At 44.7% G+C, this 22,076-nt stretch overlaps 1 protein-coding gene and 12 non-coding genes across 13 annotated transcripts; 5 read left to right on the plus strand and 8 right to left on the minus strand.

The window, feature by feature from the left end:
• Window positions 1-918: 918 nt before the first annotated feature.
• On the minus strand, window positions 919-1,001 carry trnal-cag (transfer RNA leucine (anticodon CAG)). Its single transcript has one exon. It is a non-coding gene; the product is annotated as a tRNA-Leu (tRNA).
• Window positions 1,002-2,125: 1,124 nt separating this feature from the next.
• On the plus strand, window positions 2,126-2,199 carry trnam-cau (transfer RNA methionine (anticodon CAU)). The gene has a single exon. It is a non-coding gene; the product is annotated as a tRNA-Met (tRNA).
• A 432-nt stretch (window positions 2,200-2,631) lies between these two features.
• On the minus strand, window positions 2,632-2,704 carry trnar-acg (transfer RNA arginine (anticodon ACG)). Its single transcript has one exon. It is a non-coding gene; the product is annotated as a tRNA-Arg (tRNA).
• Window positions 2,705-3,490: 786 nt separating this feature from the next.
• Window positions 3,491-3,573, minus strand: trnal-cag (transfer RNA leucine (anticodon CAG)). Its single transcript has one exon. It is a non-coding gene; the product is annotated as a tRNA-Leu (tRNA).
• A 1,263-nt stretch (window positions 3,574-4,836) lies between these two features.
• trnam-cau (transfer RNA methionine (anticodon CAU)) lies at window positions 4,837-4,910 on the plus strand. The gene has a single exon. It is a non-coding gene; the product is annotated as a tRNA-Met (tRNA).
• A 432-nt stretch (window positions 4,911-5,342) lies between these two features.
• Window positions 5,343-5,415, minus strand: trnar-acg (transfer RNA arginine (anticodon ACG)). Its single transcript has one exon. It is a non-coding gene; the product is annotated as a tRNA-Arg (tRNA).
• Window positions 5,416-6,201: 786 nt separating this feature from the next.
• Window positions 6,202-6,284, minus strand: trnal-cag (transfer RNA leucine (anticodon CAG)). The gene has a single exon. It is a non-coding gene; the product is annotated as a tRNA-Leu (tRNA).
• A 1,124-nt stretch (window positions 6,285-7,408) lies between these two features.
• On the plus strand, window positions 7,409-7,482 carry trnam-cau (transfer RNA methionine (anticodon CAU)). Its single transcript has one exon. It is a non-coding gene; the product is annotated as a tRNA-Met (tRNA).
• A 432-nt stretch (window positions 7,483-7,914) lies between these two features.
• trnar-acg (transfer RNA arginine (anticodon ACG)) lies at window positions 7,915-7,987 on the minus strand. The gene has a single exon. It is a non-coding gene; the product is annotated as a tRNA-Arg (tRNA).
• A 786-nt stretch (window positions 7,988-8,773) lies between these two features.
• Window positions 8,774-8,856, minus strand: trnal-cag (transfer RNA leucine (anticodon CAG)). Its single transcript has one exon. It is a non-coding gene; the product is annotated as a tRNA-Leu (tRNA).
• A 1,121-nt stretch (window positions 8,857-9,977) lies between these two features.
• Window positions 9,978-10,051, plus strand: trnam-cau (transfer RNA methionine (anticodon CAU)). The gene has a single exon. It is a non-coding gene; the product is annotated as a tRNA-Met (tRNA).
• Window positions 10,052-10,483: 432 nt separating this feature from the next.
• trnar-acg (transfer RNA arginine (anticodon ACG)) lies at window positions 10,484-10,556 on the minus strand. The gene has a single exon. It is a non-coding gene; the product is annotated as a tRNA-Arg (tRNA).
• A 5,927-nt stretch (window positions 10,557-16,483) lies between these two features.
• Window positions 16,484-20,417, plus strand: LOC141367330 (uncharacterized). The gene is made up of 6 exons (XM_073872684.1): window positions 16,484-16,731; window positions 16,845-17,172; window positions 17,290-18,091; window positions 18,194-18,403; window positions 18,508-18,881; window positions 19,056-20,417. The coding sequence occupies exons 1-6, from the start codon at window positions 16,484-16,486 to the stop codon at window positions 20,166-20,168; spliced, it is 3,075 nt and encodes a 1,024-aa protein (XP_073728785.1). The 3' UTR covers window positions 20,169-20,417.
• Window positions 20,418-22,076: the final 1,659 nt, after the last annotated feature.

Consider the following 22,076-nt stretch of genomic DNA (forward strand, 5'->3'; position numbering starts at 1 on the left):
AGGCATGTTGACGCAGGACAGCAGACACCCAACTTGTGGGAGGAAGGAGTAAAAACAGGATAGCCAGCCAGGAGTCGAACCTAGAATCTTCTGATCCGTAGTCAGACGCGTTATCCATTGCGCAACTGGCCCAACACCCTGTGAAGTCATGCTCGGAGAAGACAGCTGGATTCTGGAGGCCAGCTGCCAAACTTCATTAATAAATATTAATCCGGTTTTACTCTGCCATCATTAAATCCATTATTACACAATCAATAATTACATGGTTCCCTGCTGCAGCAGCCAAGGACAAGGCCAAGCTGCAGCGGGTGATCCGCTCGGCAGAGAGAGTGATCAACACCTCTCTACCTTCTCTGGAATCCCTTCACAACATCAGGGCTGTGAGAAGGGCAAGAAAAATTATGTCTGACCCATCTCATCCAGGCTGTACCATGTTTCAGCTGCTCCTTTCAGGTAGAAGGCTTCGGCTCCCGAGAACTGCAAAATCCCGGCATCGCCTGAGCTTCTTTCCCACGGCCGCCAGGCTGCTTAATGACAATTCAATTCCTTTTCAGGACTGAATGCACTGTTTGCACTTTATTGTTTCTATTACTCCTACTTTTATCATTCAGTATTAGTGTAAGTATCATTATTACTCTTAGCACCTTCCATTCACCTTCCATATGACTGTGTATTGTCATATCTTGTTCTGTCTTAATGTTTCGTTTGCCACATTACATCCATGCGTGACTGGATGTAAAGAATTCCAATTGTGTTTGACACTATATTGCAATAAATTGAACCTTGAACCTTCATCTCTACCAAAATGGGAAACCGGGTCATCCCCCGCGTGCCTGTCTCCTGGCGTCTTTGAAAAGGACGCTCCCTCGGAAGAAAGCGCGATACACAGCACGGGTGGCTACAACAAAGGCAAGAGAATGTCAGAAGTGGGATTCGAACCCACGCCTCCAGAGGAGACTGCGACCTGAACGCAGCGCCTTAGACCGCTCGGCCATCCTGACCAACCCAACTGGCCCGGGCGAGTCGATTGCGCTCCTCAGCGAATGTGCCGGTGTAGCTTTTGGAATGACTCACTTTTTTATTGCCTTCATGCAGCTCATCTTTAATTCTTATTTATTTCTTTACAAACGCCTTGAAATAGTGACGAATGTGGATTTTTCGAAATGAGGAACAATGTGCCCGAAGCCTTTCATTTGCCAAAAGCACACCCAGCCCGTCTCCATATGCCCTGTAACGGATGCTGTCAAAGTGGTTTTGCATTCAATGATCCTTTCCCCCTTGATCATACTGTTTTAGAACAGGGTCACAAAAAGGAATCGCCATTCTCAGACCCTGCTCGTTCTACTTGAACGCGCAATGAAAATACTTGATCAAATGCGGATGGACGCCGGCATTGCAATTTAGCGAAAAAGCGCCATCTCTGTACGTCTCAGGGCCTTTTTATGGTTCGCAGTTGCCTTCTAATGTAGACAACAGTTAACCATACGGCTGCTACATCCTTAAAAGAACCGGTGGCATTGTGTCTCGAGCACACAAGGCAAACAAGAGATTCTTCAAGAGGTGAGTGCGAAGTACAGTTTACTGCCACAGGCAATGGCCGCAGAGCTTTTTCTTTAACAGACTCTAATACGTGGAACACGTCACCAACTTACATAGGACAGTCTTTCAACTTTAGCACAATTTAAGTTTTTCTACTAGATAATGAGGCTAAAGACGAGCCAAACACGTGATCACTGAACAACTGGGACTTTGCATTGTGGATATGTAACGTTATTCCATTAATCTGTCAGCTGTGTCAAATGTGTCAAATGTAAGTGTTTATTTATAATGGGTTTTATCTAGCCTGAGAGCATGTGCGCCAAGATCGTCCAGCAACGGCAGGCGTGCCATTCTCGACACCATTTAAAAGACGATAGGAATCCTGGGCATGACATAGCCCCTCTGTGTCTCCTTGAAGTTGTTTCTGTACGTGTAACAAATTAAGAACGAGAAGGTCCTCAGTGTGGGTAGCCAGAGTGCAAGAAGCCCAGTCGTGCTCTCCTCGCAAGAGTTTCCTCGCTGGTGGTGCACAAAATGCCACGCAACCAGACACAAGGGGCCACCCAGGAGCCGTCGGTGTGGGCGTGCCTCGTTGGCGCAGTTAGGCAGCGCGTCAGTCTCATAATCTGAAGGTCGTGAGTTCGAGCCTCACACGGGGCAGGGTGCCCTTTTGTCGACTAGTTTGAGCCTTTAGCCCCATTTTCCTTCCGCACAGTGTGCCACGCGTCCACGGCCTGAAGGCCAGCGTGTCCTCCCTGGTGGTCTAGTGGCTAGGATTCGGCGCTCTCACCGCCGCGGCCCGGGTTCGATTCCCGGTCAGGGAACGCTCTTTTGACGTGCGCTTGCCTTTTTCACCGGCCGGGTTATGCGCAATGCTGGCTTCGAAGGCAAGGATCGCAGCACCTCCAAGAGGCAAAGCTTCACTGCCTCCGGCCCATCGACCTAAGGTTGGACGGCTAAATTGCCTGCCTGCAGTCCTGCGCTCCGCCATCTGAGCAATCAGAGCCTGGTGTGCATCCTCTGCTCTACTGAGGCATGTTGACGCAGGACAGCAGACACCCAACTTGTGGGAGGAAGGAGTAAAAACAGGATCGAGCCAGCCAGGAGTCGAACCTAGAATCTTCTGATCCGTAGTCAGACGCGTTATCCATTGCGCCACTGGCCCAACACCCTGTGAAGTCTTGCTCGGAGAAGACAGCTGGATTCTGGAGGCCAGCTGCCAAACTTCATTAATAAATATTAATCCGGTTTTACTCTGCCATCATTAAATCCATTATTACACAATCAATAATTACATGGTTCCCTGCTGCAGCAGCCAAGGACAAGGCCAAGCTGCAGCGGGTGATCCGCTCGGCAGAGAGAGTGATCAACACCTCTCTACCTTCTCTGGAATCCCTTCACAACATCAGGGCTGTGAGAAGGGCAAGAAAAATTATGTCTGACCCATCTCATCCAGGCTGTACCATGTTTCAGCTGCTCCTTTCAGGTAGAAGGCTTCGGCTCCCGAGAACTGCAAAATCCCGGCATCGCCTGAGCTTCTTTCCCACGGCCGCCAGGCTGCTTAATGACAATTCAATTCCTTTTCAGGACTGAATGCACTGTTTGCACTTTATTGTTTCTATTACTCCTACTTTTATCATTCAGTATTAGTGTAAGTATCATTATTACTCTTAGCACCTTCCATTCACCTTCCATATGACTGTGTATTGTCATATCTTGTTCTGTCTTAATGTTTCGTTTGCCACATTACATCCATGCGTGACTGGATGTAAAGAATTCCAATTGTGTTTGACACTATATTGCAATAAATTGAACCTTGAACCTTCATCTCTACCAAAATGGGAAACCGGGTCATCCCCCGCGTGCCTGTCTCCTGGCGTCTTTGAAAAGGACGCTCCCTCGGAAGAAAGCGCGATACACAGCACGGGTGGCTACAACAAAGGCAAGAGAATGTCAGAAGTGGGATTCGAACCCACGCCTCCAGAGGAGACTGCGACCTGAACGCAGCGCCTTAGACCGCTCGGCCATCCTGACCAACCCAACTGGCCCGGGCGAGTCGATTGCGCTCCTCAGCGAATGTGCCGGTGTAGCTTTTGGAATGACTCACTTTTTTATTGCCTTCATGCAGCTCATCTTTAATTCTTATTTATTTCTTTACAAACGCCTTGAAATAGTGACGAATGTGGATTTTTCGAAATGAGGAACAATGTGCCCGAAGCCTTTCATTTGCCAAAAGCACACCCAGCCCGTCTCCATATGCCCTGTAACGGATGCTGTCAAAGTGGTTTTGCATTCAATGATCCTTTCCCCCTTGATCATACTGTTTTAGAACAGGGTCACAAAAAGGAATCGCCATTCTCAGACCCTGCTCGTTCTACTTGAACGCGCAATGAAAATACTTGATCAAATGCGGATGGACGCCGGCATTGCAATTTAGCGAAAAAGCGCCATCTCTGTACGCATCAGGGCCTTTTTATGGTTCGCAGTTGCCTTCTAATGTAGACAACAGTTAACCATACGGCGGCGACATCCTTAAAAGAACCGGTGGCATTGTGTCTCGAGCACACAAGGCAAACAAGAGATTCTTCAAGAGGTGAGTGCGAAGTACAGTTTACTGCCACAGGCAATGGCCGCAGAGCTTTTTCTTTAACAGACTCTAATACGTGGAACACGTCACCAACTTACATAGGACAGTCTTTCAACTTTAGCACAATTTAAGTTTTTCTACTAGATAATGAGGCTAAAGACGAGCCAAACACGTGATCACTGAACAACTGGGACTTTGCATTGTGGATATGTAACGTTATTCCATTAATCTGTCAGCTGTGTCAAATGTGTCAAATGTAAGTGTTTATTTATAATGGGTTTTATCTAGCCTGAGAGCATGTGCGCCAAGATCGTCCAGCAACGGCAGGCGTGCCATTCTCGACACCATTTAAAAGACGATAGGAATCCTGGGCATGACATAGCCCCTCTGTGTCTCCTTGAAGTTGTTTCTGTACGTGTAACAAATTAAGAACGAGAAGGTCCTCAGTGTGGGTAGCCAGAGTGCAAGAAGCCCAGTCGTGCTCTCCTCGCAGGAGTTTCCTCGCTGGTGGCATGACATAGCCCCTCTGTGTCTCCTTGAAGTTGTTTCTGTACGTGTAACAAATTAAGAACGAGAAGGTCCTCAGTGTGGGTAGCCAGAGTGCAAGAAGCCCAGTCGTGCTCTCCTCGCAAGAGTTTCCTCGCTGGTGGTGCACAAAATGCCACGCAACCAGACACAAGGGGCCACCCAGGAGCCGTCGGTGTGGGCGTGCCTCGTTGGCGCAGTTAGGCAGCGCGTCAGTCTCATAATCTGAACGTCGTGAGTTCGAGCCTCACACGGGGCAGGGTGCCCTTTTGTCGACTAGTTTGAGCCTTTAGCCCCATTTTCCTTCCGCACAGTGTGCCACGCGTCCACGGCCTGAAGGCCAGCGTGTCCTCCCTGGTGGTCTAGTGGCTAGGATTCGGCGCTCTCACCGCCGCGGCCCGGGTTCGATTCCCGGTCAGGGAACGCTCTTTTGACGTGCGCTTGCCTTTTTCACCGGCCGGGTTATGCGCAATGCTGGCTTCGAAGGCAAGGATCGCAGCACCTCCAAGAGGCAAAGCTTCACTGCCTCCGGCCCATCGACCTAAGGTTGGACGGCTAAATTGCCTGCCTGCAGTCCTGCGCTCCGCCATCTGAGCAATCAGAGCCTGGTGTGCATCCTCTGCTCTACTGAGGCATGTTGACGCAGGACAGCAGACACCCAACTTGTGGGAGGAAGGAGTAAAAACAGGATCGAGCCAGCCAGGAGTCGAACCTAGAATCTTCTGATCCGTAGTCAGACGCGTTATCCATTGCGCCACTGGCCCAACACCCTGTGAAGTCATGCTCGGAGAAGACAGCTGGATTCTGGAGGCCAGCTGCCAAACTTCATTAATAAATATTAATCCGGTTTTACTCTGCCATCATTAAATCCATTATTACACAATCAATAATTACATGGTTCCCTGCTGCAGCAGCCAAGGACAAGGCCAAGCTGCAGCGGGTGATCCGCTCGGCAGAGAGAGTGATCAACACCTCTCTACCTTCTCTGGAATCCCTTCACAACATCAGGGCTGTGAGAAGGGCAAGAAAAATTATGTCTGACCCATCTCATCCAGGCTGTACCATGTTTCAGCTGCTCCTTTCAGGTAGAAGGCTTCGGCTCCCGAGAACTGCAAAATCCCGGCATCGCCTGAGCTTCTTTCCCACGGCCGCCAGGCTGCTTAATGACAATTCAATTCCTTTTCAGGACTGAATGCACTGTTTGCACTTTATTGTTTCTATTACTCCTACTTTTATCATTCAGTATTAGTGTAAGTATCATTATTACTCTTAGCACCTTCCATTCACCTTCCATATGACTGTGTATTGTCATATCTTGTTCTGTCTTAATGTTTCGTTTGCCACATTACATCCATGCGTGACTGGATGTAAAGAATTCCAATTGTGTTTGACACTATATTGCAATAAATTGAACCTTGAACCTTCATCTCTACCAAAATGGGAAACCGGGTCATCCCCCGCGTGCCTGTCTCCTGGCGTCTTTGAAAAGGACGCTCCCTCGGAAGAAAGCGCGATACACAGCACGGGTGGCTACAACAAAGGCAAGAGAATGTCAGAAGTGGGATTCGAACCCACGCCTCCAGAGGAGACTGCGACCTGAACGCAGCGCCTTAGACCGCTCGGCCATCCTGACCAACCCAACTGGCCCGGGCGAGTCGATTGCGCTCCTCAGCGAATGTGCCGGTGTAGCTTTTGGAATGACTCACGATTTTATTGCCTTCATGCAGCTCATCTTTAATTCTTATTTATTTCTTTACAAACGCCTTGAAATAGTGACGAATGTGGATTTTTCGAAATGAGGAACAATGTGCCCGAAGCCTTTCATTTGCCAAAAGCACACCCAGCCCGTCTCCATATGCCCTGTAACGGATGCTGTCAAAGTGGTTTTGCATTCAATGATCCTTTCCCCCTTGATCATACTGTTTTAGAACAGGGTCACAAAAAGGAATCGCCATTCTCAGACCCTGCTCGTTCTACTTAAACGCGCAATGAAAATACTTGATCAAATGCGGATGGACGCCGGCATTGCAATTTAGCGAAAAAGCGCCATCTCTGTACGTCTCAGGGCCTTTTTATGGTTCGCAGTTGCCTTCTAATGTAGACAACAGTTAACCATACGGCGGCGACATCCTTAAAAGAACCGGTGGCATTGTGTCTCGAGCACACAAGGCAAACAAGAGATTCTTCAAGAGGTGAGTGCGAAGTACAGTTTACTGCCACAGGCAATGGCCGCAGAGCTTTTTCTTTAACAGACTCTAATACGTGGAACACGTCACCAACTTACATAGGACAGTCTTTCAACTTTAGCACAATTTAAGATTTTCTACTAGATAATGAGGCTAAAGACGAGCCAAACACGTGATCACTGAACAACTGGGACTTTGCATTGTGGATATGTAACGTTATTCCATTAATCTGTCAGCTGTGTCAAATGTGTCAAATGTAAGTGTTTATTTATAATGGGTTTTATCTAGCCTGAGAGCATGTGCGCCAAGATCGTCCAGCAACGGCAGGCGTGCCATTCTCGACACCATTTAAAAGACGATAGGAATCCTGGGCATGACATAGCCCCTCTGTGTCTCCTTGAAGTTGTTTCTGTACGTGTAACAAATTAAGAACGAGAAGGTCCTCAGTGTGGGTAGCCAGAGTGCAAGAAGCCCAGTCGTGCTCTCCTCGCAGGAGTTTCCTCGCTGGTGGCGCACAAAATGCCACGCAACCAGACACAAGGGGCCACCCAGGAGCCGTCGGTGTGGGCGTGCCTCGTTGGCGCAGTTAGGCAGCGCGTCAGTCTCATAATCTGAACGTCGTGAGTTCGAGCCTCACACGGGGCAGGGTGCCCTTTTGTCGACTAGTTTGAGCCTTTAGCCCCATTTTCCTTCCGCACAGTGTGCCACGCGTCCACGGCCTGAAGGCCAGCGTGTCCTCCCTGGTGGTCTAGTGGCTAGGATTCGGCGCTCTCACCGCCGCGGCCCGGGTTCGATTCCCGGTCAGGGAACGCTCTTTTGACGTGCGCTTGCCTTTTTCACCGGCCGGGTTATGCGCAATGCTGGCTTCGAAGGCAAGGATCGCAGCACCTCCAAGAGGCAAAGCTTCACTGCCTCCGGCCCATCGACCTAAGGTTGGACGGCTAAATTGCCTGCCTGCAGTCCTGCGCTCCGCCATCTGAGCAATCAGAGCCTAGTGTGCATCCTCTGCTCTACTGAGGCATGTTGACGCAGGACAGCAGACACCCAACTTGTGGGAGGAAGGAGTAAAAACAGGATCGAGCCAGCCAGGAGTCGAACCTAGAATCTTCTGATCCGTAGTCAGACGCGTTATCCATTGCGCCACTGGCCCAACACCCTGTGAAGTCATGCTCGGAGAAGACAGCTGGATTCTGGAGGCCAGCTGCCAAACTTCATTAATAAATATTAATCCGGTTTTACTCTGCCATCATTAAATCCATTATTACACAATCAATAATTACATGGTTCCCTGCTGCAGCAGCCAAGGACAAGGCCAAGCTGCAGCGGGTGATCCGCTCGGCAGAGAGAGTGATCAACACCTCTCTACCTTCTCTGGAATCCCTTCACAACATCAGGGCTGTGAGAAGGGCAAGAAAAATTATGTCTGACCCATCTCATCCAGGCTGTACCATGTTTCAGCTGCTCCTTTCAGGTAGAAGGCTTCGGCTCCCGAGAACTGCAAAATCCCGGCATCGCCTGAGCTTCTTTCCCACGGCCGCCAGGCTGCTTAATGACAATTCAATTCCTTTTCAGGACTGAATGCACTGTTTGCACTTTATTGTTTCTATTACTCCTACTTTTATCATTCAGTATTAGTGTAAGTATCATTATTACTCTTAGCACCTTCCATTCACCTTCCATATGACTGTGTATTGTCATATCTTGTTCTGTCTTAATGTTTCGTTTGCCACATTACATCCATGCGTGACTGGATGTAAAGAATTCCAATTGTGTTTGACACTATATTGCAATAAATTGAACCTTGAACCTTCATCTCTACCAAAATGGGAAACCGGGTCATCCCCCGCGTGCCTGTCTCCTGGCGTCTTTGAAAAGGACGCTCCCTCGGAAGAAAGCGCGATACACAGCACGGGTGGCTACAACAAAGGCAAGAGAATGTCAGAAGTGGGATTCGAACCCACGCCTCCAGAGGAGACTGCGACCTGAACGCAGCGCCTTAGACCGCTCGGCCATCCTGACCAACCCAACTGGCCCGGGCGAGTCGATTGCGCTCCTCAGCGAATGTGCCGGTGTAGCTTTTGGAATGACTCACGATTTTATTGCCTTCATGCAGCTCATCTTTAATTCTTATTTATTTCTTTACAAACGCCTTGAAATAGTGACGAATGTGGATTTTTCGAAATGAGGAACAATGTGCCCGAAGCCTTTCATTTGCCAAAAGCACACCCAGCCCGTCTCCATATGCCCTGTAACGGATGCTGTCAAAGTGGTTTTGCATTCAATGATCCTTTCCCCCTTGATCATACTGTTTTAGAACAGGGTCACAAAAAGGAATCGCCATTCTCAGACCCTGCTCGTTCTACTTGAACGCGCAATGAAAATACTTGATCAAATGCGGATGGACGCCGGCATTGCAATTTAGCGAAAAAGCGCCATCTCTGTACGTCTCAGGGCCTTTTTATGGTTCGCAGTTGCCTTCTAATGTAGACAGTTAACCATACGGCGGCGACATCCTTAAAAGAACCGGTGGCATTGTGTCTCGAGCACACAAGGCAAACAAATGATTCTTCAAGAGGTGAGTGCGAAGTACAGTTTACTGCCACAGGCAATGGCCGCAGAGCTTTTTCTTTAACAGACTCTAATACGTGGAACACGTCACCAACTTACATAGGACAGTCTTTCAACTTTAGCACAATTTAAGTTTTTCTACTAGATAATGAGGCTAAAGACGAGCCAAACACGTGATCACTGAACAACTGGGACTTTGCATTGTGGATATGTAACGTTATTCCATTAATCTGTCAGCTGTGTCAAATGTGTCAAATGTAAGTGTTTATTTATAATGGGTTTTATCTAGCCTGAGAGCATGTGCGCCGAGATCGTCCAGCAACGGCAGGCGTGCCATTCTCGACACCATTTAAAAGACGATAGGAATCCTGGGCATGACATAGCCCCTCTGTGTCTCCTTGAAGTTGTTTCTGTACGTGTAACAAATTAAGAACGAGAAGGTCCTCAGTGTGGGTAGCCAGAGTGCAAGAAGCCCAGTCGTGCTCTCCTCGCAGGAGTTTCCTCGCTGGTGGCGCACAAAATGCCACGCAACCAGACACAAGGGGCCACCCAGGAGCTGTCGGTCTGGGCGTGCCTCGTTGGCGCAGTTAGGCAGCGCGTCAGTCTCATAATCTGAAGGTCGTGAGTTCGAGCCTCACACGGGGCAGGGTGCCCTTTTGTCGACTAGTTTGAGCATTTGGCCCCGTTTTCCTTCCGCACAGTGTGCCACGCGTCCACGGCCTGAAGGCCAGCGTGTCCTCCCTGGTGGTCTAGTGGCTAGGATTCGGCGCTCTCACCGCCGCGGCCCGGGTTCGATTCCCGGTCAGGGAACGCTCTTTTGACGTGCGCTTGCCTTTTTCACCGGCCGGGTTATGCGCAATGCTGGCTTCGAAGGCAAGGATCGCAGCACCTCCAAGAGGCAAAGCTTCACTGCCTCCGGCCCATCGACCTAAGGTTGGACGGCTAAATTGCCTGCCTGCAGTCCTGCGCTCCGCCATCTGAGCAATCAGAGCCTGGTGTGCATCCTCTGCTCTACTGAGGCATGTTGACGCAGGACAGCAGACACCCAACTTGTGGGAGGAAGGAGTAAAAACAGGATCGAGCCAGCCAGGAGTCGAACCTAGAATCTTCTGATCCGTAGTCAGACGCGTTATCCATTGCGCCACTGGCCCAACAACCTTGGAAGTCATGCTTGGAGAAGACAGCTGGATTCTGGAGGCCAGCTGCCAAACTTCATTAAAAAATATTAATCCGGTTTTACTCTGCCATCATTAAATCCATTATTACACAATCAATAATTACATGGTTCCCTGCTGCAGCAGCCAAGGACAAGGCCAAGCTGCAGCGGGTGATCCGCTCGGCAGAGAGAGTGATCAACACCTCTCTACCTTCTCTGGAATCCCTTCACAACATCAGGGCTGTGAGAAGGGCAAGAAAAATTATGTCTGACCCATCTCATCCAGGCTGTACCATGTTTCAGCTGCTCCTTTCAGGTAGAAGGCTTCGGCTCCCGAGAACTGCAAAATCCCGGCATCGCCTGAGCTTCTTTCCCACGGCCGCCAGGCTGCTTAATGACAATTCAATTCCTTTTCAGGACTGAATGCACTGTTTGCACTTTATTGTTTCTATTACTCCTACTTTTATCATTCAGTATTAGTGTAAGTATCATTATTACTCTTAGCACCTTCCATTCACCTTCCATATGACTGTGTATTGTCATATCTTGTTCTGTCTTAATGTTTCGTTTGCCACATTACATCCATGCGTGACTGGATGTAAAGAATTCCAATTGTGTTTGACACTATATTGCAATAAATTGAACCTTGAACCTTCATCTCTACCAAAATGGGAAACCGGGTCATCCCCCGCGTGCCTGTCTCCTGGCGTCTTTGAAAAGGACGCTCCCTCGGAAGAAAGCGCGATACACAGCACGGGTGGCTACAACAAAGGCAAGAGAATGTCAGAAGTGGGATTCGAACCCACGCCTCCAGAGGAGACTGCGACCTGGGCGCCAGCTGCCGAAGGATAGTCCAACATAATGTTGAAAAATGTTGAAGCACAGCCAATCAAATCGAAGCGCTTCAACATTTAGAGCCAATCGAGTCGAAGCGCTTCAACATTTGCAGCCAATCACAGAGCGGAAGTTTCAACATTTTCAACATTTGACCAATCAGAGTGAAAGAGAAAGTCTTCGGGTACGATTCCCCTCCTCACCTGTAGGTGGAGTAAGAGTGATGCTCGATGACGTGTTACTGCTCTTCTATTTTTTTTTTTTTGAGTTGCCCCTCTTCGCCAGTAGGGGGAGTAGGCTAAAATGTCAATAAAGTTGCCGAAATTGGCCGAAAGTGTACGGTCTTTGACGAGAGGGATAAGACTACCTAACTGGGAGTGTCAGAGGTCAAAAAAGTTCAGTAGAAGGTTCATGCCCTACGACGAGCATCATTGCCACGGACATCAACATCTTTAAACGGAGGACAAATATTTGTATCTTTTATTACGGGCTATAACCGGTAAGAATGCATAACTTGATAGCATAATTAATTCTGAGAGATAATTAGAGTTTAATTTTTAATTAGTATAGTTTTTAACAACTGTTTAGGACAAGACAATGTCTACAAAAAAATCGCACAAAGGCATGTCGGACGCTGAATGGATTTCACGTCTAAGAAAGTTTGCCAGTACAGGTGTTTGGCCTTCAGAAGAAGGTAATAGACCAGCTCCTAGACAAAAAAAGTGGCACGAGCTTTATCAAAGGGTAAGTGTGTGTTTTTTGTTATTTTTGCGTAAGAAAACAATGAACGGACCTAAGTGTTTGTTGACTTGCATAATTAAGCATTTACAATAGAACTGGCTATAACTGTATTTCCATAATAGTAACTAATGAGAGTACATTAGTGTTTGTTGACATGCATAATTAAACAGTAAAAGTAGAACTGTTTGTTTACTGTATTTACATAATAAAGCAAGAGATTAGTAATCTCATTCATTAGTCTCATTCATTACAACATTGTAACGTGACTTGGGATTTACATGGTGTAATTGTTTAAATCCATTTATTTATTTATTTATTTATGATTGAATGTACTACTGACTACTGTTGTACTATAAAAGAAAAGCTACTTGAAACAAAGATTTGAGAAAGTGGGGGTAGGGATGGTTGGGGGTTTCAGTCAAGGTGTGACTTGTGTTTTTCCTTTACACGATCTTTTAAGGGAATCACTCCCTTAAAAGTCACTCCCTTAGTTTTATTCTTAAATTACAAATGCATGTACTGTGTATTAAATTTGCCACAATGTTTATAGATTGAAAAATGCCCGATGCACTCTCGTGGCCAGACAACATTGTTTGGAGGTGTCCTAAAGTGCACATGTGGTTTTCACACTCAAAAGGTAAAATACATTTCAATATGTTGCAAGTAAAAAAGAACAATGCTTTTCTTTCAAATATGATTGTATGTAATTTTTGGTTGTCTTTATCAGCCACCTATGTCTACTGGACAGACACCAAGGGTCATGCAACAACAGTCTGCTGCTGCTATTGGATCACCACAGGAGGAGAGTCAGCATCAACCCCAGGTCCAGCCTCAACCTCAGGTCCAGCCTCAACCTCAGGTCCAGCATCAACCTCAGGTCCAGCATCAACCTCAGGTCCAGCATCAACCTCAGGTCCAGCATCAACCTCAGGTCCAGCATCAACCTCAGGTCCAGCCTCAGCCTCCACCCCAGCGTACTCCATCAAGGATTTCGCCAAGTTTGTCACAGGTAGATTAATTACATTTTTTACAGGACTTGCAATGTTAACTATACATTTAAGTATCAAAGTCTGTATTGATTGGAAATCAATTGGAAGTATAGAAAGTAAAGGCTGAGATGTTTTCACATTTGCCTGCCAACTGACACACCCTGTGGCGTCTGCTGATTGGTCAGTTTAAATATCTTGTGTCAAGGTATGATTGTTCCCTTGCTTTGCAACCTATATGCCCTATCGTTCCTGCCCTCTATAAAAGGCAGGGCTTTTTTAACCCATCGCTGTGTAAATATTGTGTAGAACATACTGCTGAGTTAAAAGTTACCCAATGCTGGGTTGTTTTTATTTGTTTATTTGTTTATTTATATGGATCCCAACATTTTAATAATCACAGTTGATAAATATACACATATACACATTACATATATATACATACATACATACACATACTCATACCTAAAATCTAGTTTCAATTTATAACAGGACTAGACAATAATGCCCACCTTGTTGCTAAAGATTCTAGTTGGCACTTTAACTATTTGATGTTAATTGCAGACACTTAAATAGGAAATTACTTTCTTTTTCTTTGTGCATCTGTCATCATTCCAATCAATGTTCAATGTTCTCCAAGCAAGTAAAGTTCACAGTTAACATCAGAGACATTATCAAGCATTTCACCTAAGCATGTTAGATAGTCAATGTGTGCATCAGTAGGTCTATAACAGCATCTCACAAGCACTGGTCTCATATAAGGTACATGGACTTCTACCCATATAGCTTCAATGTCATCGCGTATTAAATTTTGTTTTAACTTACAAGGAATGTTGCTTTGCACAAAGATGGCCACACCACCACCAAATTTATTTTAACACGTGGTTTGGTAACAACAGCCCAGCATGATGTAATATGTAACCCAATGTTGTTCTGTCCAATATTTATCCAGTGATAGGTTAAAATAACCCAGCATTTTTACAGCGTGTTCTTGGATTCTCCTCTTCCTCTCTACTTTGGCTCTGCTGTTGTAGGGTAAAGACCATTAAACTACACAGCAAAGTGCCTTATGGTTTTTCCCTTTATTTTGGTCTTCTTTATTTTGGCAGTTAAAGCTACTTTTTCTGTCATGTATGCAAAATTGACTTAAGTAGTAAATATGTAGTAAATATGTTAATACTTTATCTGCATTTATCATGCAGCCATTTCAGGTCTAATTAAAAGTAATTTTATTTTTTCCCCACTGTGCTAACACAAATTGTTTTGCCCTATTTCAGTTTACCAAGTCAAGATTTAGCGGGTCTCATATTGCTGCAGCGAAGCCCAATCTAAAGATGGCTAGAAGACCATCTCAGGCTACTGACCAACCTAGCTCAACAGCACTGTCCAGTTCCCCTATACCAAGCACCACTGTAAGTATAGGCCACATTGCATTTGCATCATTCTTTTCTCCATTTATTATTCCAGGAAACCATAATATAATGAAGTAAGAACAATACTACACATTACTATACAGTGCTTTATTTTAAATAGATTTACTATCACAAATTTGGTGTGGTCAGCAATATTTATTTTTTAAGAAATTGACACTCTTATTCAGCAATGCATTGCATGCACATTACATTTATCGAAAACAACAATTGTTTCATTTTAAAATATAAAAAATTGTAACCCTAAAGGGTGTTTCAAGTGTAATATTTCTGTAAAGGCTAGGGACAGAAAAATGGACATTTCCGTAGAATGACAGAATACTGAACACATACTACTGAACAGTGGTGTATTGTTACATCAAGGATGACATTAAATAATTGAACAGTTATATTTGATGTCTTTCTACTGTTATGTAAAATATATTGCACTGCATGTTTGGACAGACACAAGACCCTGGACTTCCAGTCTCCGTCCCCAGATCAACTGCCGATGTTACCAGTCCCACATCATCATGCAGCGTTGTCTCCGTAAGTTGTTTAATATTCTACTGGTCCAGTGGGCTTTATTATGTTTGCATATTAATTGTCACACACAATGGGGCCAGCCAACTGACACTTTTGTAACAATTTTAAATTCTGAACACCTTTGCCACGAATGTATCCATTTGTCAGTATTTGATATCTAGTAATAGATAAAGGCTCACATGCCCAGAAATGATACATTTTATTATTTTTATATAATTACCTTTTTTAATGACTGTAGTGTGGCTAATTTAAAGTTACCAGTTTGTACATTGTAAAAAGTTTCATGGGTTTTTTGACTTTTATTTGCTTTCAACATTTGAGATATCAAATACACTGGACAAATGTTTACATAAAGTTTTCAACACAGAATAATAACAAAATTTCTAAAAAAAAGATCCAAAGTTTACATACCCCTTATTCACTGTACAATATTACTTAGTTTTTATGTTTTGTGATAGTTTACATATTATAGTTTACATATACCTGCCTTTTTATTGTATGGTGTTGACGTCATGAGCATCGCTGAATGTTTTAATTTATTGAAGTAGTTGTGTATGAGTTTCTTAATTGTTCACAATGTAAGAATATTAATCTTAACATCATACAGTCACTGGTGAAAAGGAATCAACTATGCATAAAATGCTGAATTGCAAAGATTCTTGTCAGAGTCATGTATCCAGTTTTTCCTTATTTTATGTTATTTGATTTAATCCTGTTTATTGTCTTGTTAATTAGCTCCGCCTCTGTTCTCATTATTTTCAATCGTCCTCACCTGTGTCTTGTTTAATTTGATTATCCGTCCTGTGTATTTATAGCCTGTCTGTGATTCAATTCCTTTTCTCATCTTAGTTGGTGTAAAATGTTGTTTTAGTGTGTTGTGCTCCTCTGGTTGTCTGGTCATTGCTAATTTTGTAATTAAAGTTTTTTCTTTATCCTCCTGCATACACAACTGTTGTAATTCTGCAGAAACTCGATGAATTAAATAGATAGACACGGTAAACTAAGTTTTAATGACTACAGCTGAAAAATACTTTTTAGTGTGAAAATAATCAGTGTTTTATAGATGTTATTTAGATGAGCATTTTATTTAAGGGTCGTCTTGGATAAAGCGTTATTTAACAAAGGGAACTTAAGGGACTAAATGTTTTGTCTCTTTTTCCTCACAGAGTGCTCCTACTGCGCTGTTACAAGCACCAAGTGTACTACCGCTTCCTCGTTTGTGGTCGGAGACCTTGCCACCAGAGGATCACAGGTGGATTGCAAGCCGGCTTTTTAAAATGGGGTCCAGGGGAAAGCCGGAACTCCGTGACAACCTTCAGCTCTGGTATCACCCACCACAGCCTGCACTGACATACAATCAGGCTCCTGCTCCTGACAGATTTTTTTGTCATGCCCTTTTGCTGTGGATGCCGTATAAGCTGTGGAAGGTCAAGGTTCTCTGTCCCAATCCTGCCTGTGGACAGCATCAACTGACAGGAGGCGGTCTGCATAAAAGGGCACGGCAAGTTCATGACATTGACAGGATGTACAACATGGTCACAGAAACCCTCATCTGTAAGAAGTGTAAAGCTTCTCACGTGTCCTGGAGTCAGACTGTCCTGCAACAGCTGGATCTGGGTCATTGCTCTGAGTTTCGGGTCATCCTCACGCAGAAGTGAGTACACTTTAATTTCCTCAAGTTGTTAGCCCATCATCCCATATTTGCAAACACTTTAAATATTTTTGTGTGGTGTAAATAATGTATCTGTGGATTTTGCTTTTTTTTAGGTATGCATGTGATCTGAGAGTCATTAGACTCTTGCGTGAACGTGGCCTAGGCAACAGCCCCACGCGTGTTATTAAACAGCTGCGTGAGAACCACAGCGAGGAGTGGCTCCAGCGTCTGGCCCGGTACACCACCCAGTGCATGGACTTCATCAACCGCCCTGGGGTGTTGCCAATGCAGTTCCAGGAACCTCCTGAGCCTACAGTGTTGCCGAGCGTCAAGTGGCTTCTCACTGTGTACAGCCAAGACATCCTGACAAGGCTGGATGAAATCCATGCCAGGATAACATCCACACATGGCACAGTGTTGAAAATGGATTCAACTAAAAAGGTTAGCAGTTAAATTCTATGTATGCCATTGTCTGTTTTATCGCAAAAAGGTGCTTTTTGTAATTTGCATGGTTGGTTTCATTACATTTGTAAAGCATGTTTCATATGTCTTTTGCAGATCACCAAGAAGCTGGCTGGGACAGCGAGGGGAACAGGAAACTGGCTCACCTCTGTTGGCAATGAGTTTGGTCAGGTGCTCATAAGTGTGTTGACAGCCCAGGAAGGAGCAGGACTGGACATGATGATAGATGGTCTGGTGAAAAGATACCAGCAGGCTGGTGTGGATCCACCTGCTGTGTTGTATGTTGACTGTGGGTGCTGCACTGAGATGGGGGAAACCAAGCTGAAAACCAGGTTCAGAGGATGGCCAGATCTCTTAATAAGGCTGGACATCTGGCATTTCATGCGCAGGATTGCTGTGGGCTGTACAACTGATGCCCATCAGCTTTATCCTATATTCATGGCACGACTGTCTGCATGCATCTTTGAATGGGATGCTGCTGATGTTGCTGTGCTACGCAGAGCCAAGAAAGAGCTGCTGGTGTCCCAGGGTTGGCCTGTGCTGACAGATGAAGTTGTCAATAAACATCTTTCCAAACAGGAGCTGGCTCTGCATTGTCGGAGGAGGACCCGTGGAGAGGAGACTACCATTCTTCTCCTTGAGCGGCTGCTAACAGAGCTCATGACCAGCAATGGCAGTGACTCTATGGGTGTTCCTCTTCTGGACAGAGAAAGGATGGAGCACATCTGGAGTGTCCAGAAGAAGCATGTCAAATGCATCCAGGACCCACCCGGTGTAGCCCTCTATACTGAGACGGGGACCTTAACCAAGGGAGGTGTGGTTCTGAAGACATACCGATGTGCCAGAGGATCCACATCTCTAGAGTCCTTTCATTTACATTTAAACCGTTTTATCCCAGGTATCTGTCTGTTACAAATACTTTGCATTTGTAAAAACAAACCATCATATATGCCTTTGTGTGTTTCTTTAATACCATCTAAACACTATTGTCTCTTTAAAGGTACCAGTGCCAACAGTCTTAACTTTCAGATTTATCTGCTGGAGGGACTAAACAGGTGGAATCAGGACCGGGAGGCTGCTTCCTTGTCATCAGGACCATCAGCTTTGTGCAGCTACACGGGAGAACTTGTTTACTGCGTAAACAGGAATTATGAAAAGCTGTTTGGCAAGAAAGTGGTCCCCACATTTCATCCACCTGCATGTTACACTGGTAAGAGAATTTGTTTTTGTTAATAAACCTGCAGTTTGTAAGTCTTATTTTTTATATAATTAACTCTCTTTTGTATTTAATTCCCTTTTTATTTGTTTATTTAGGTGAACTTATTGGAGTGCAGTATTTATTCCACCAGACTGGTCGGGCACTGCAGGACATGAACCCAGACTCTGAGCAGACGGCAGAGCTTATAGAGGAACTTGATGTGGAGGAGAGGGAGGAAGATGAAGGGTTCTTTGACATCAATGAGGATCACACAATAAGAGATCCAGAGGCTGTTCTGTCACCGCCCTCCACCATGACAAGGAGTCCCTCTACCTTGGTTGCAAGCAGTGCCACATCTATTCAGGCCTCCATATGTCCTTCACCGGTCCCTGAACCGGTTCTTCTGACACGTGACCCCTCACAGTCTCCAACTGCTCTCTCACCTGTTCACTTGGAGCCTGGAGATACTGGTGATGATGATGATGAAATGGTAAGTGTCACTTGTATGTGTTTCAATTTAACTAGAATATCTCAAATGGTGTTTGCAAATATCTGCTTCAGTGCATTTCAATTCAATTTCAGATATATTGAACTTAATAGAAATTAGTTTATAAACAGAATGTGAATATCAAACAAAATATTTAGTGCAATTTGTTTTTAATAGGCTGTTGACTCCCAGAACGTGCCAGGATTCCAGCATGTGGACAGGCTGGCAGAATATCTGGTCGAGCTTAGGAAACGCACAGCCCTCAGCCTGACTAACCAGGAAGCAGAAACGATTATTGGACTTTGGCAAAACCTGGATGCCTTTGACAAGCGGCGGGTGGTGTATCGACCTCGTTTCAAGAAGAGACTGCTGACTGGACGGTTCAGAACACCAAAGACGCCCACTCGCACCCCTGGAGTAGAGAGCACCACCAGATGCGTGCTGGGTGCAAGCAGCGCACCTGCTCAGTGGCCTGACTGTTGCCGTCTGGTGGAAACCATTTTCATCAGGCTGTGCGTAATCCACCTTGCCCCCAAAAGAAAAGGTGGGAAAACTTATTCGAGATGGTCTTTGATCCTAGAAGACTATCGCAAGATAAGGCAGCTTGTGTTTGGCAATGGCTTGGTGATGAACGAAACTTCATTGCAGCTGGTGGAGGTTAACCAGAACACCCTGATTGACTGGTACAACGTAAGAAATATAGACCAGCAAGTGACACTGCTAGTTCGAGGCCTTGATTTGCCTCATCCCATCCCTGAAGCTCAGGAGCCTCTTCAGGATGCCAAACGGCTACGAACTGAGCTGCAGCAACCAATGCAGATGCACCAGTACAAGCTACCAGATAGCACAGCAGGACAGGCAAAGCAAAGAGTAATATCTATTAGGCAGCCCCCTCTCAGACCCAAAACACCATCAGCACCTGGAGCATCACTGCAAATGGTGTCAACAGGTTTCCAAAGTGTGCCGTTGCTCCAGTATGTGCCAATGGTGCAGGGAATGCCAATGGTGCAGGGCATGCCGGTAGTCCATGGTGTGCAAATGGTGCAGGGCATGCCAGTTTTACAGCCAGCAGTTGTGCAAGGCACCACCTTACAGCCAGGTCCTAGTCAAGGAACTATGCCCAAGAGACCCTACAAGCGAACAGTAGAGGCGAACACTTGCAAGAAGTGTGGCCAATTTAAGACTGCTGAAACTGGGCATAGCCAATACAGGGGCAAGGTGTACTGTCCCCAGACTGAGACTGTGTCCAAAGAAGTGTGGTTGGAGAACATGCGTAGAATCTCCAACTAATGTATACAGTTTTATGTTGGTAAAGTTCATTCTTAATATTTGATTGTTACTGTACTTTTAGTTGGTTTTAAAAGTGTTTTTTAATATTGCATTTAACTTTTTGTTCTTTTTTTTTACTTTTTACCATTTAATATTCATTACTGTTCTTTTAAATTTTGTAAACGCATTTAAAACATTGTCAAGTGATGACTTTTGACTTGGTTGGCATGCGATATTTGCACCCAATATAACACTTGCTTGTACAAAGGATTATTGGTGTATCTTTTTGTTCTCACAACATAAGAATTACCATAGAAATGTCTATTTAAAGTATTTATTTAGAATTTATTTATTGCTTTTTTGTGTTTTTTGTTTTTTAAATTCATTTCAAGTTTCATCTGACTTTTGTAAATAAAAACACATTGTGGTTGTACTTTTGACTTTGTGTCATTACTCTTAGTAAAGGCAATACTCCGTAAGTTGCAATAATAACATTTGTATATAAAATGAATAACAGTGCTTTTATACTTCTTGTAACATTACTACTAACAATTATGGTAACATCTGAATCTGCAAGTGTCTGGTTTAAATATATATTAACAAAATACAGAATCAGTATAACACATCAACAATTCATACAACAACAGAATAATAAGTACAAATACTACCACTAAATAATAACAACAGAATTGGCACGGTGCATAAAATTTTATTTATTCAAATACCATAAAGAAAATTAGTACATCTGTATTCCATAAACAATAATTATGGTTACAGTTACATCTGAATCTGCAAGTGTCTGGCTTAAATATATATATACTAGCCAAATACTGAATTAGTATAACATCAACAACAATTTATACCAGAATAATTACAAATACTACCACTAAATGATAACAACAAAATTGGCACGGTGCATAAATACATTTTATTTATTCAAATATCATAACGAAATTAATACATGTGTATTCCATAAACAACGCAACAGCATGCGTTCAAGAATTTGATAAAAAATTAAATATCACAAAATATTACAGAAAAGTGCCTTTGGCTGGATTCGAACCGAGTCTTTGGCGCGTACCTGCAATAGGAAACAATGTATTTAAAATGGGTCATTTCCGTCGCGTAAACTGCATAAACAATCAGACAGAAGAAAGATCTGTCACCAAACATCCGATTTCGCCTCTCTTCCTTCTCGTTTTCTCTTTCGCTTTTTCCCTTTCTCCTTTTCTTTCTTCCCCCTTTTCCCCCCTTCTTCCCCGTCATTGTTGGACTATTGTTCCCCAGCTTGGGCGCAGCGCCTTAGACCGCTCGGCCATCCTGACCAACCCAACTGGCCCGGGCGAGTCGATTGCGCTCCTCAGCGAATGTGCCGGTGTAGCTTTTGGAATGACTCACGATTTTATTGCCTTCATGCAGCTCATCTTTAATTCTTATTTATTTCTTTACAAACGCCTTGAAATAGTGACGAATGTGGATTTTTCGAAATGAGGAACAATGTGCCCGAAGCCTTTCATTTGCCAAAAGCACACCCAGCCCGTCTCCATATGCCCTGTAACGGATGCTGTCAAAGTGGTTTTGCATTCAATGATCCTTTCCCCCTTGATCATACTGTTTTAGAACAGGGTCACAAAAAGGAATCGCCATTCTCAGACCCTGCTCGTTCTACTTGAACGCGCAATGAAAATACTTGATCAAATGCGGATGGACGCCGGCATTGCAATTTAGCGAAAAAGCGCCATCTCTGTACGTCTCAGGGCCTTTTTATGGTTCGCAGTTGCCTTCTAATGTAGACAGTTAACCATACGGCGGCGACATCCTTAAAAGAACCGGTGGCATTGTGTCTCGAGCACACAAGGCAAACAAGAGATTCTTCAAGAGGTGAGTGCGAAGTACAGTTTACTGCCACAGGCAATGGCCGCAGAGCTT

This window comes from Misgurnus anguillicaudatus, chromosome 10 (genome assembly GCF_027580225.2).
Source record: "Misgurnus anguillicaudatus chromosome 10, ASM2758022v2, whole genome shotgun sequence".
NCBI lineage: Eukaryota > Metazoa > Chordata > Actinopteri > Cypriniformes > Cobitidae > Misgurnus > Misgurnus anguillicaudatus.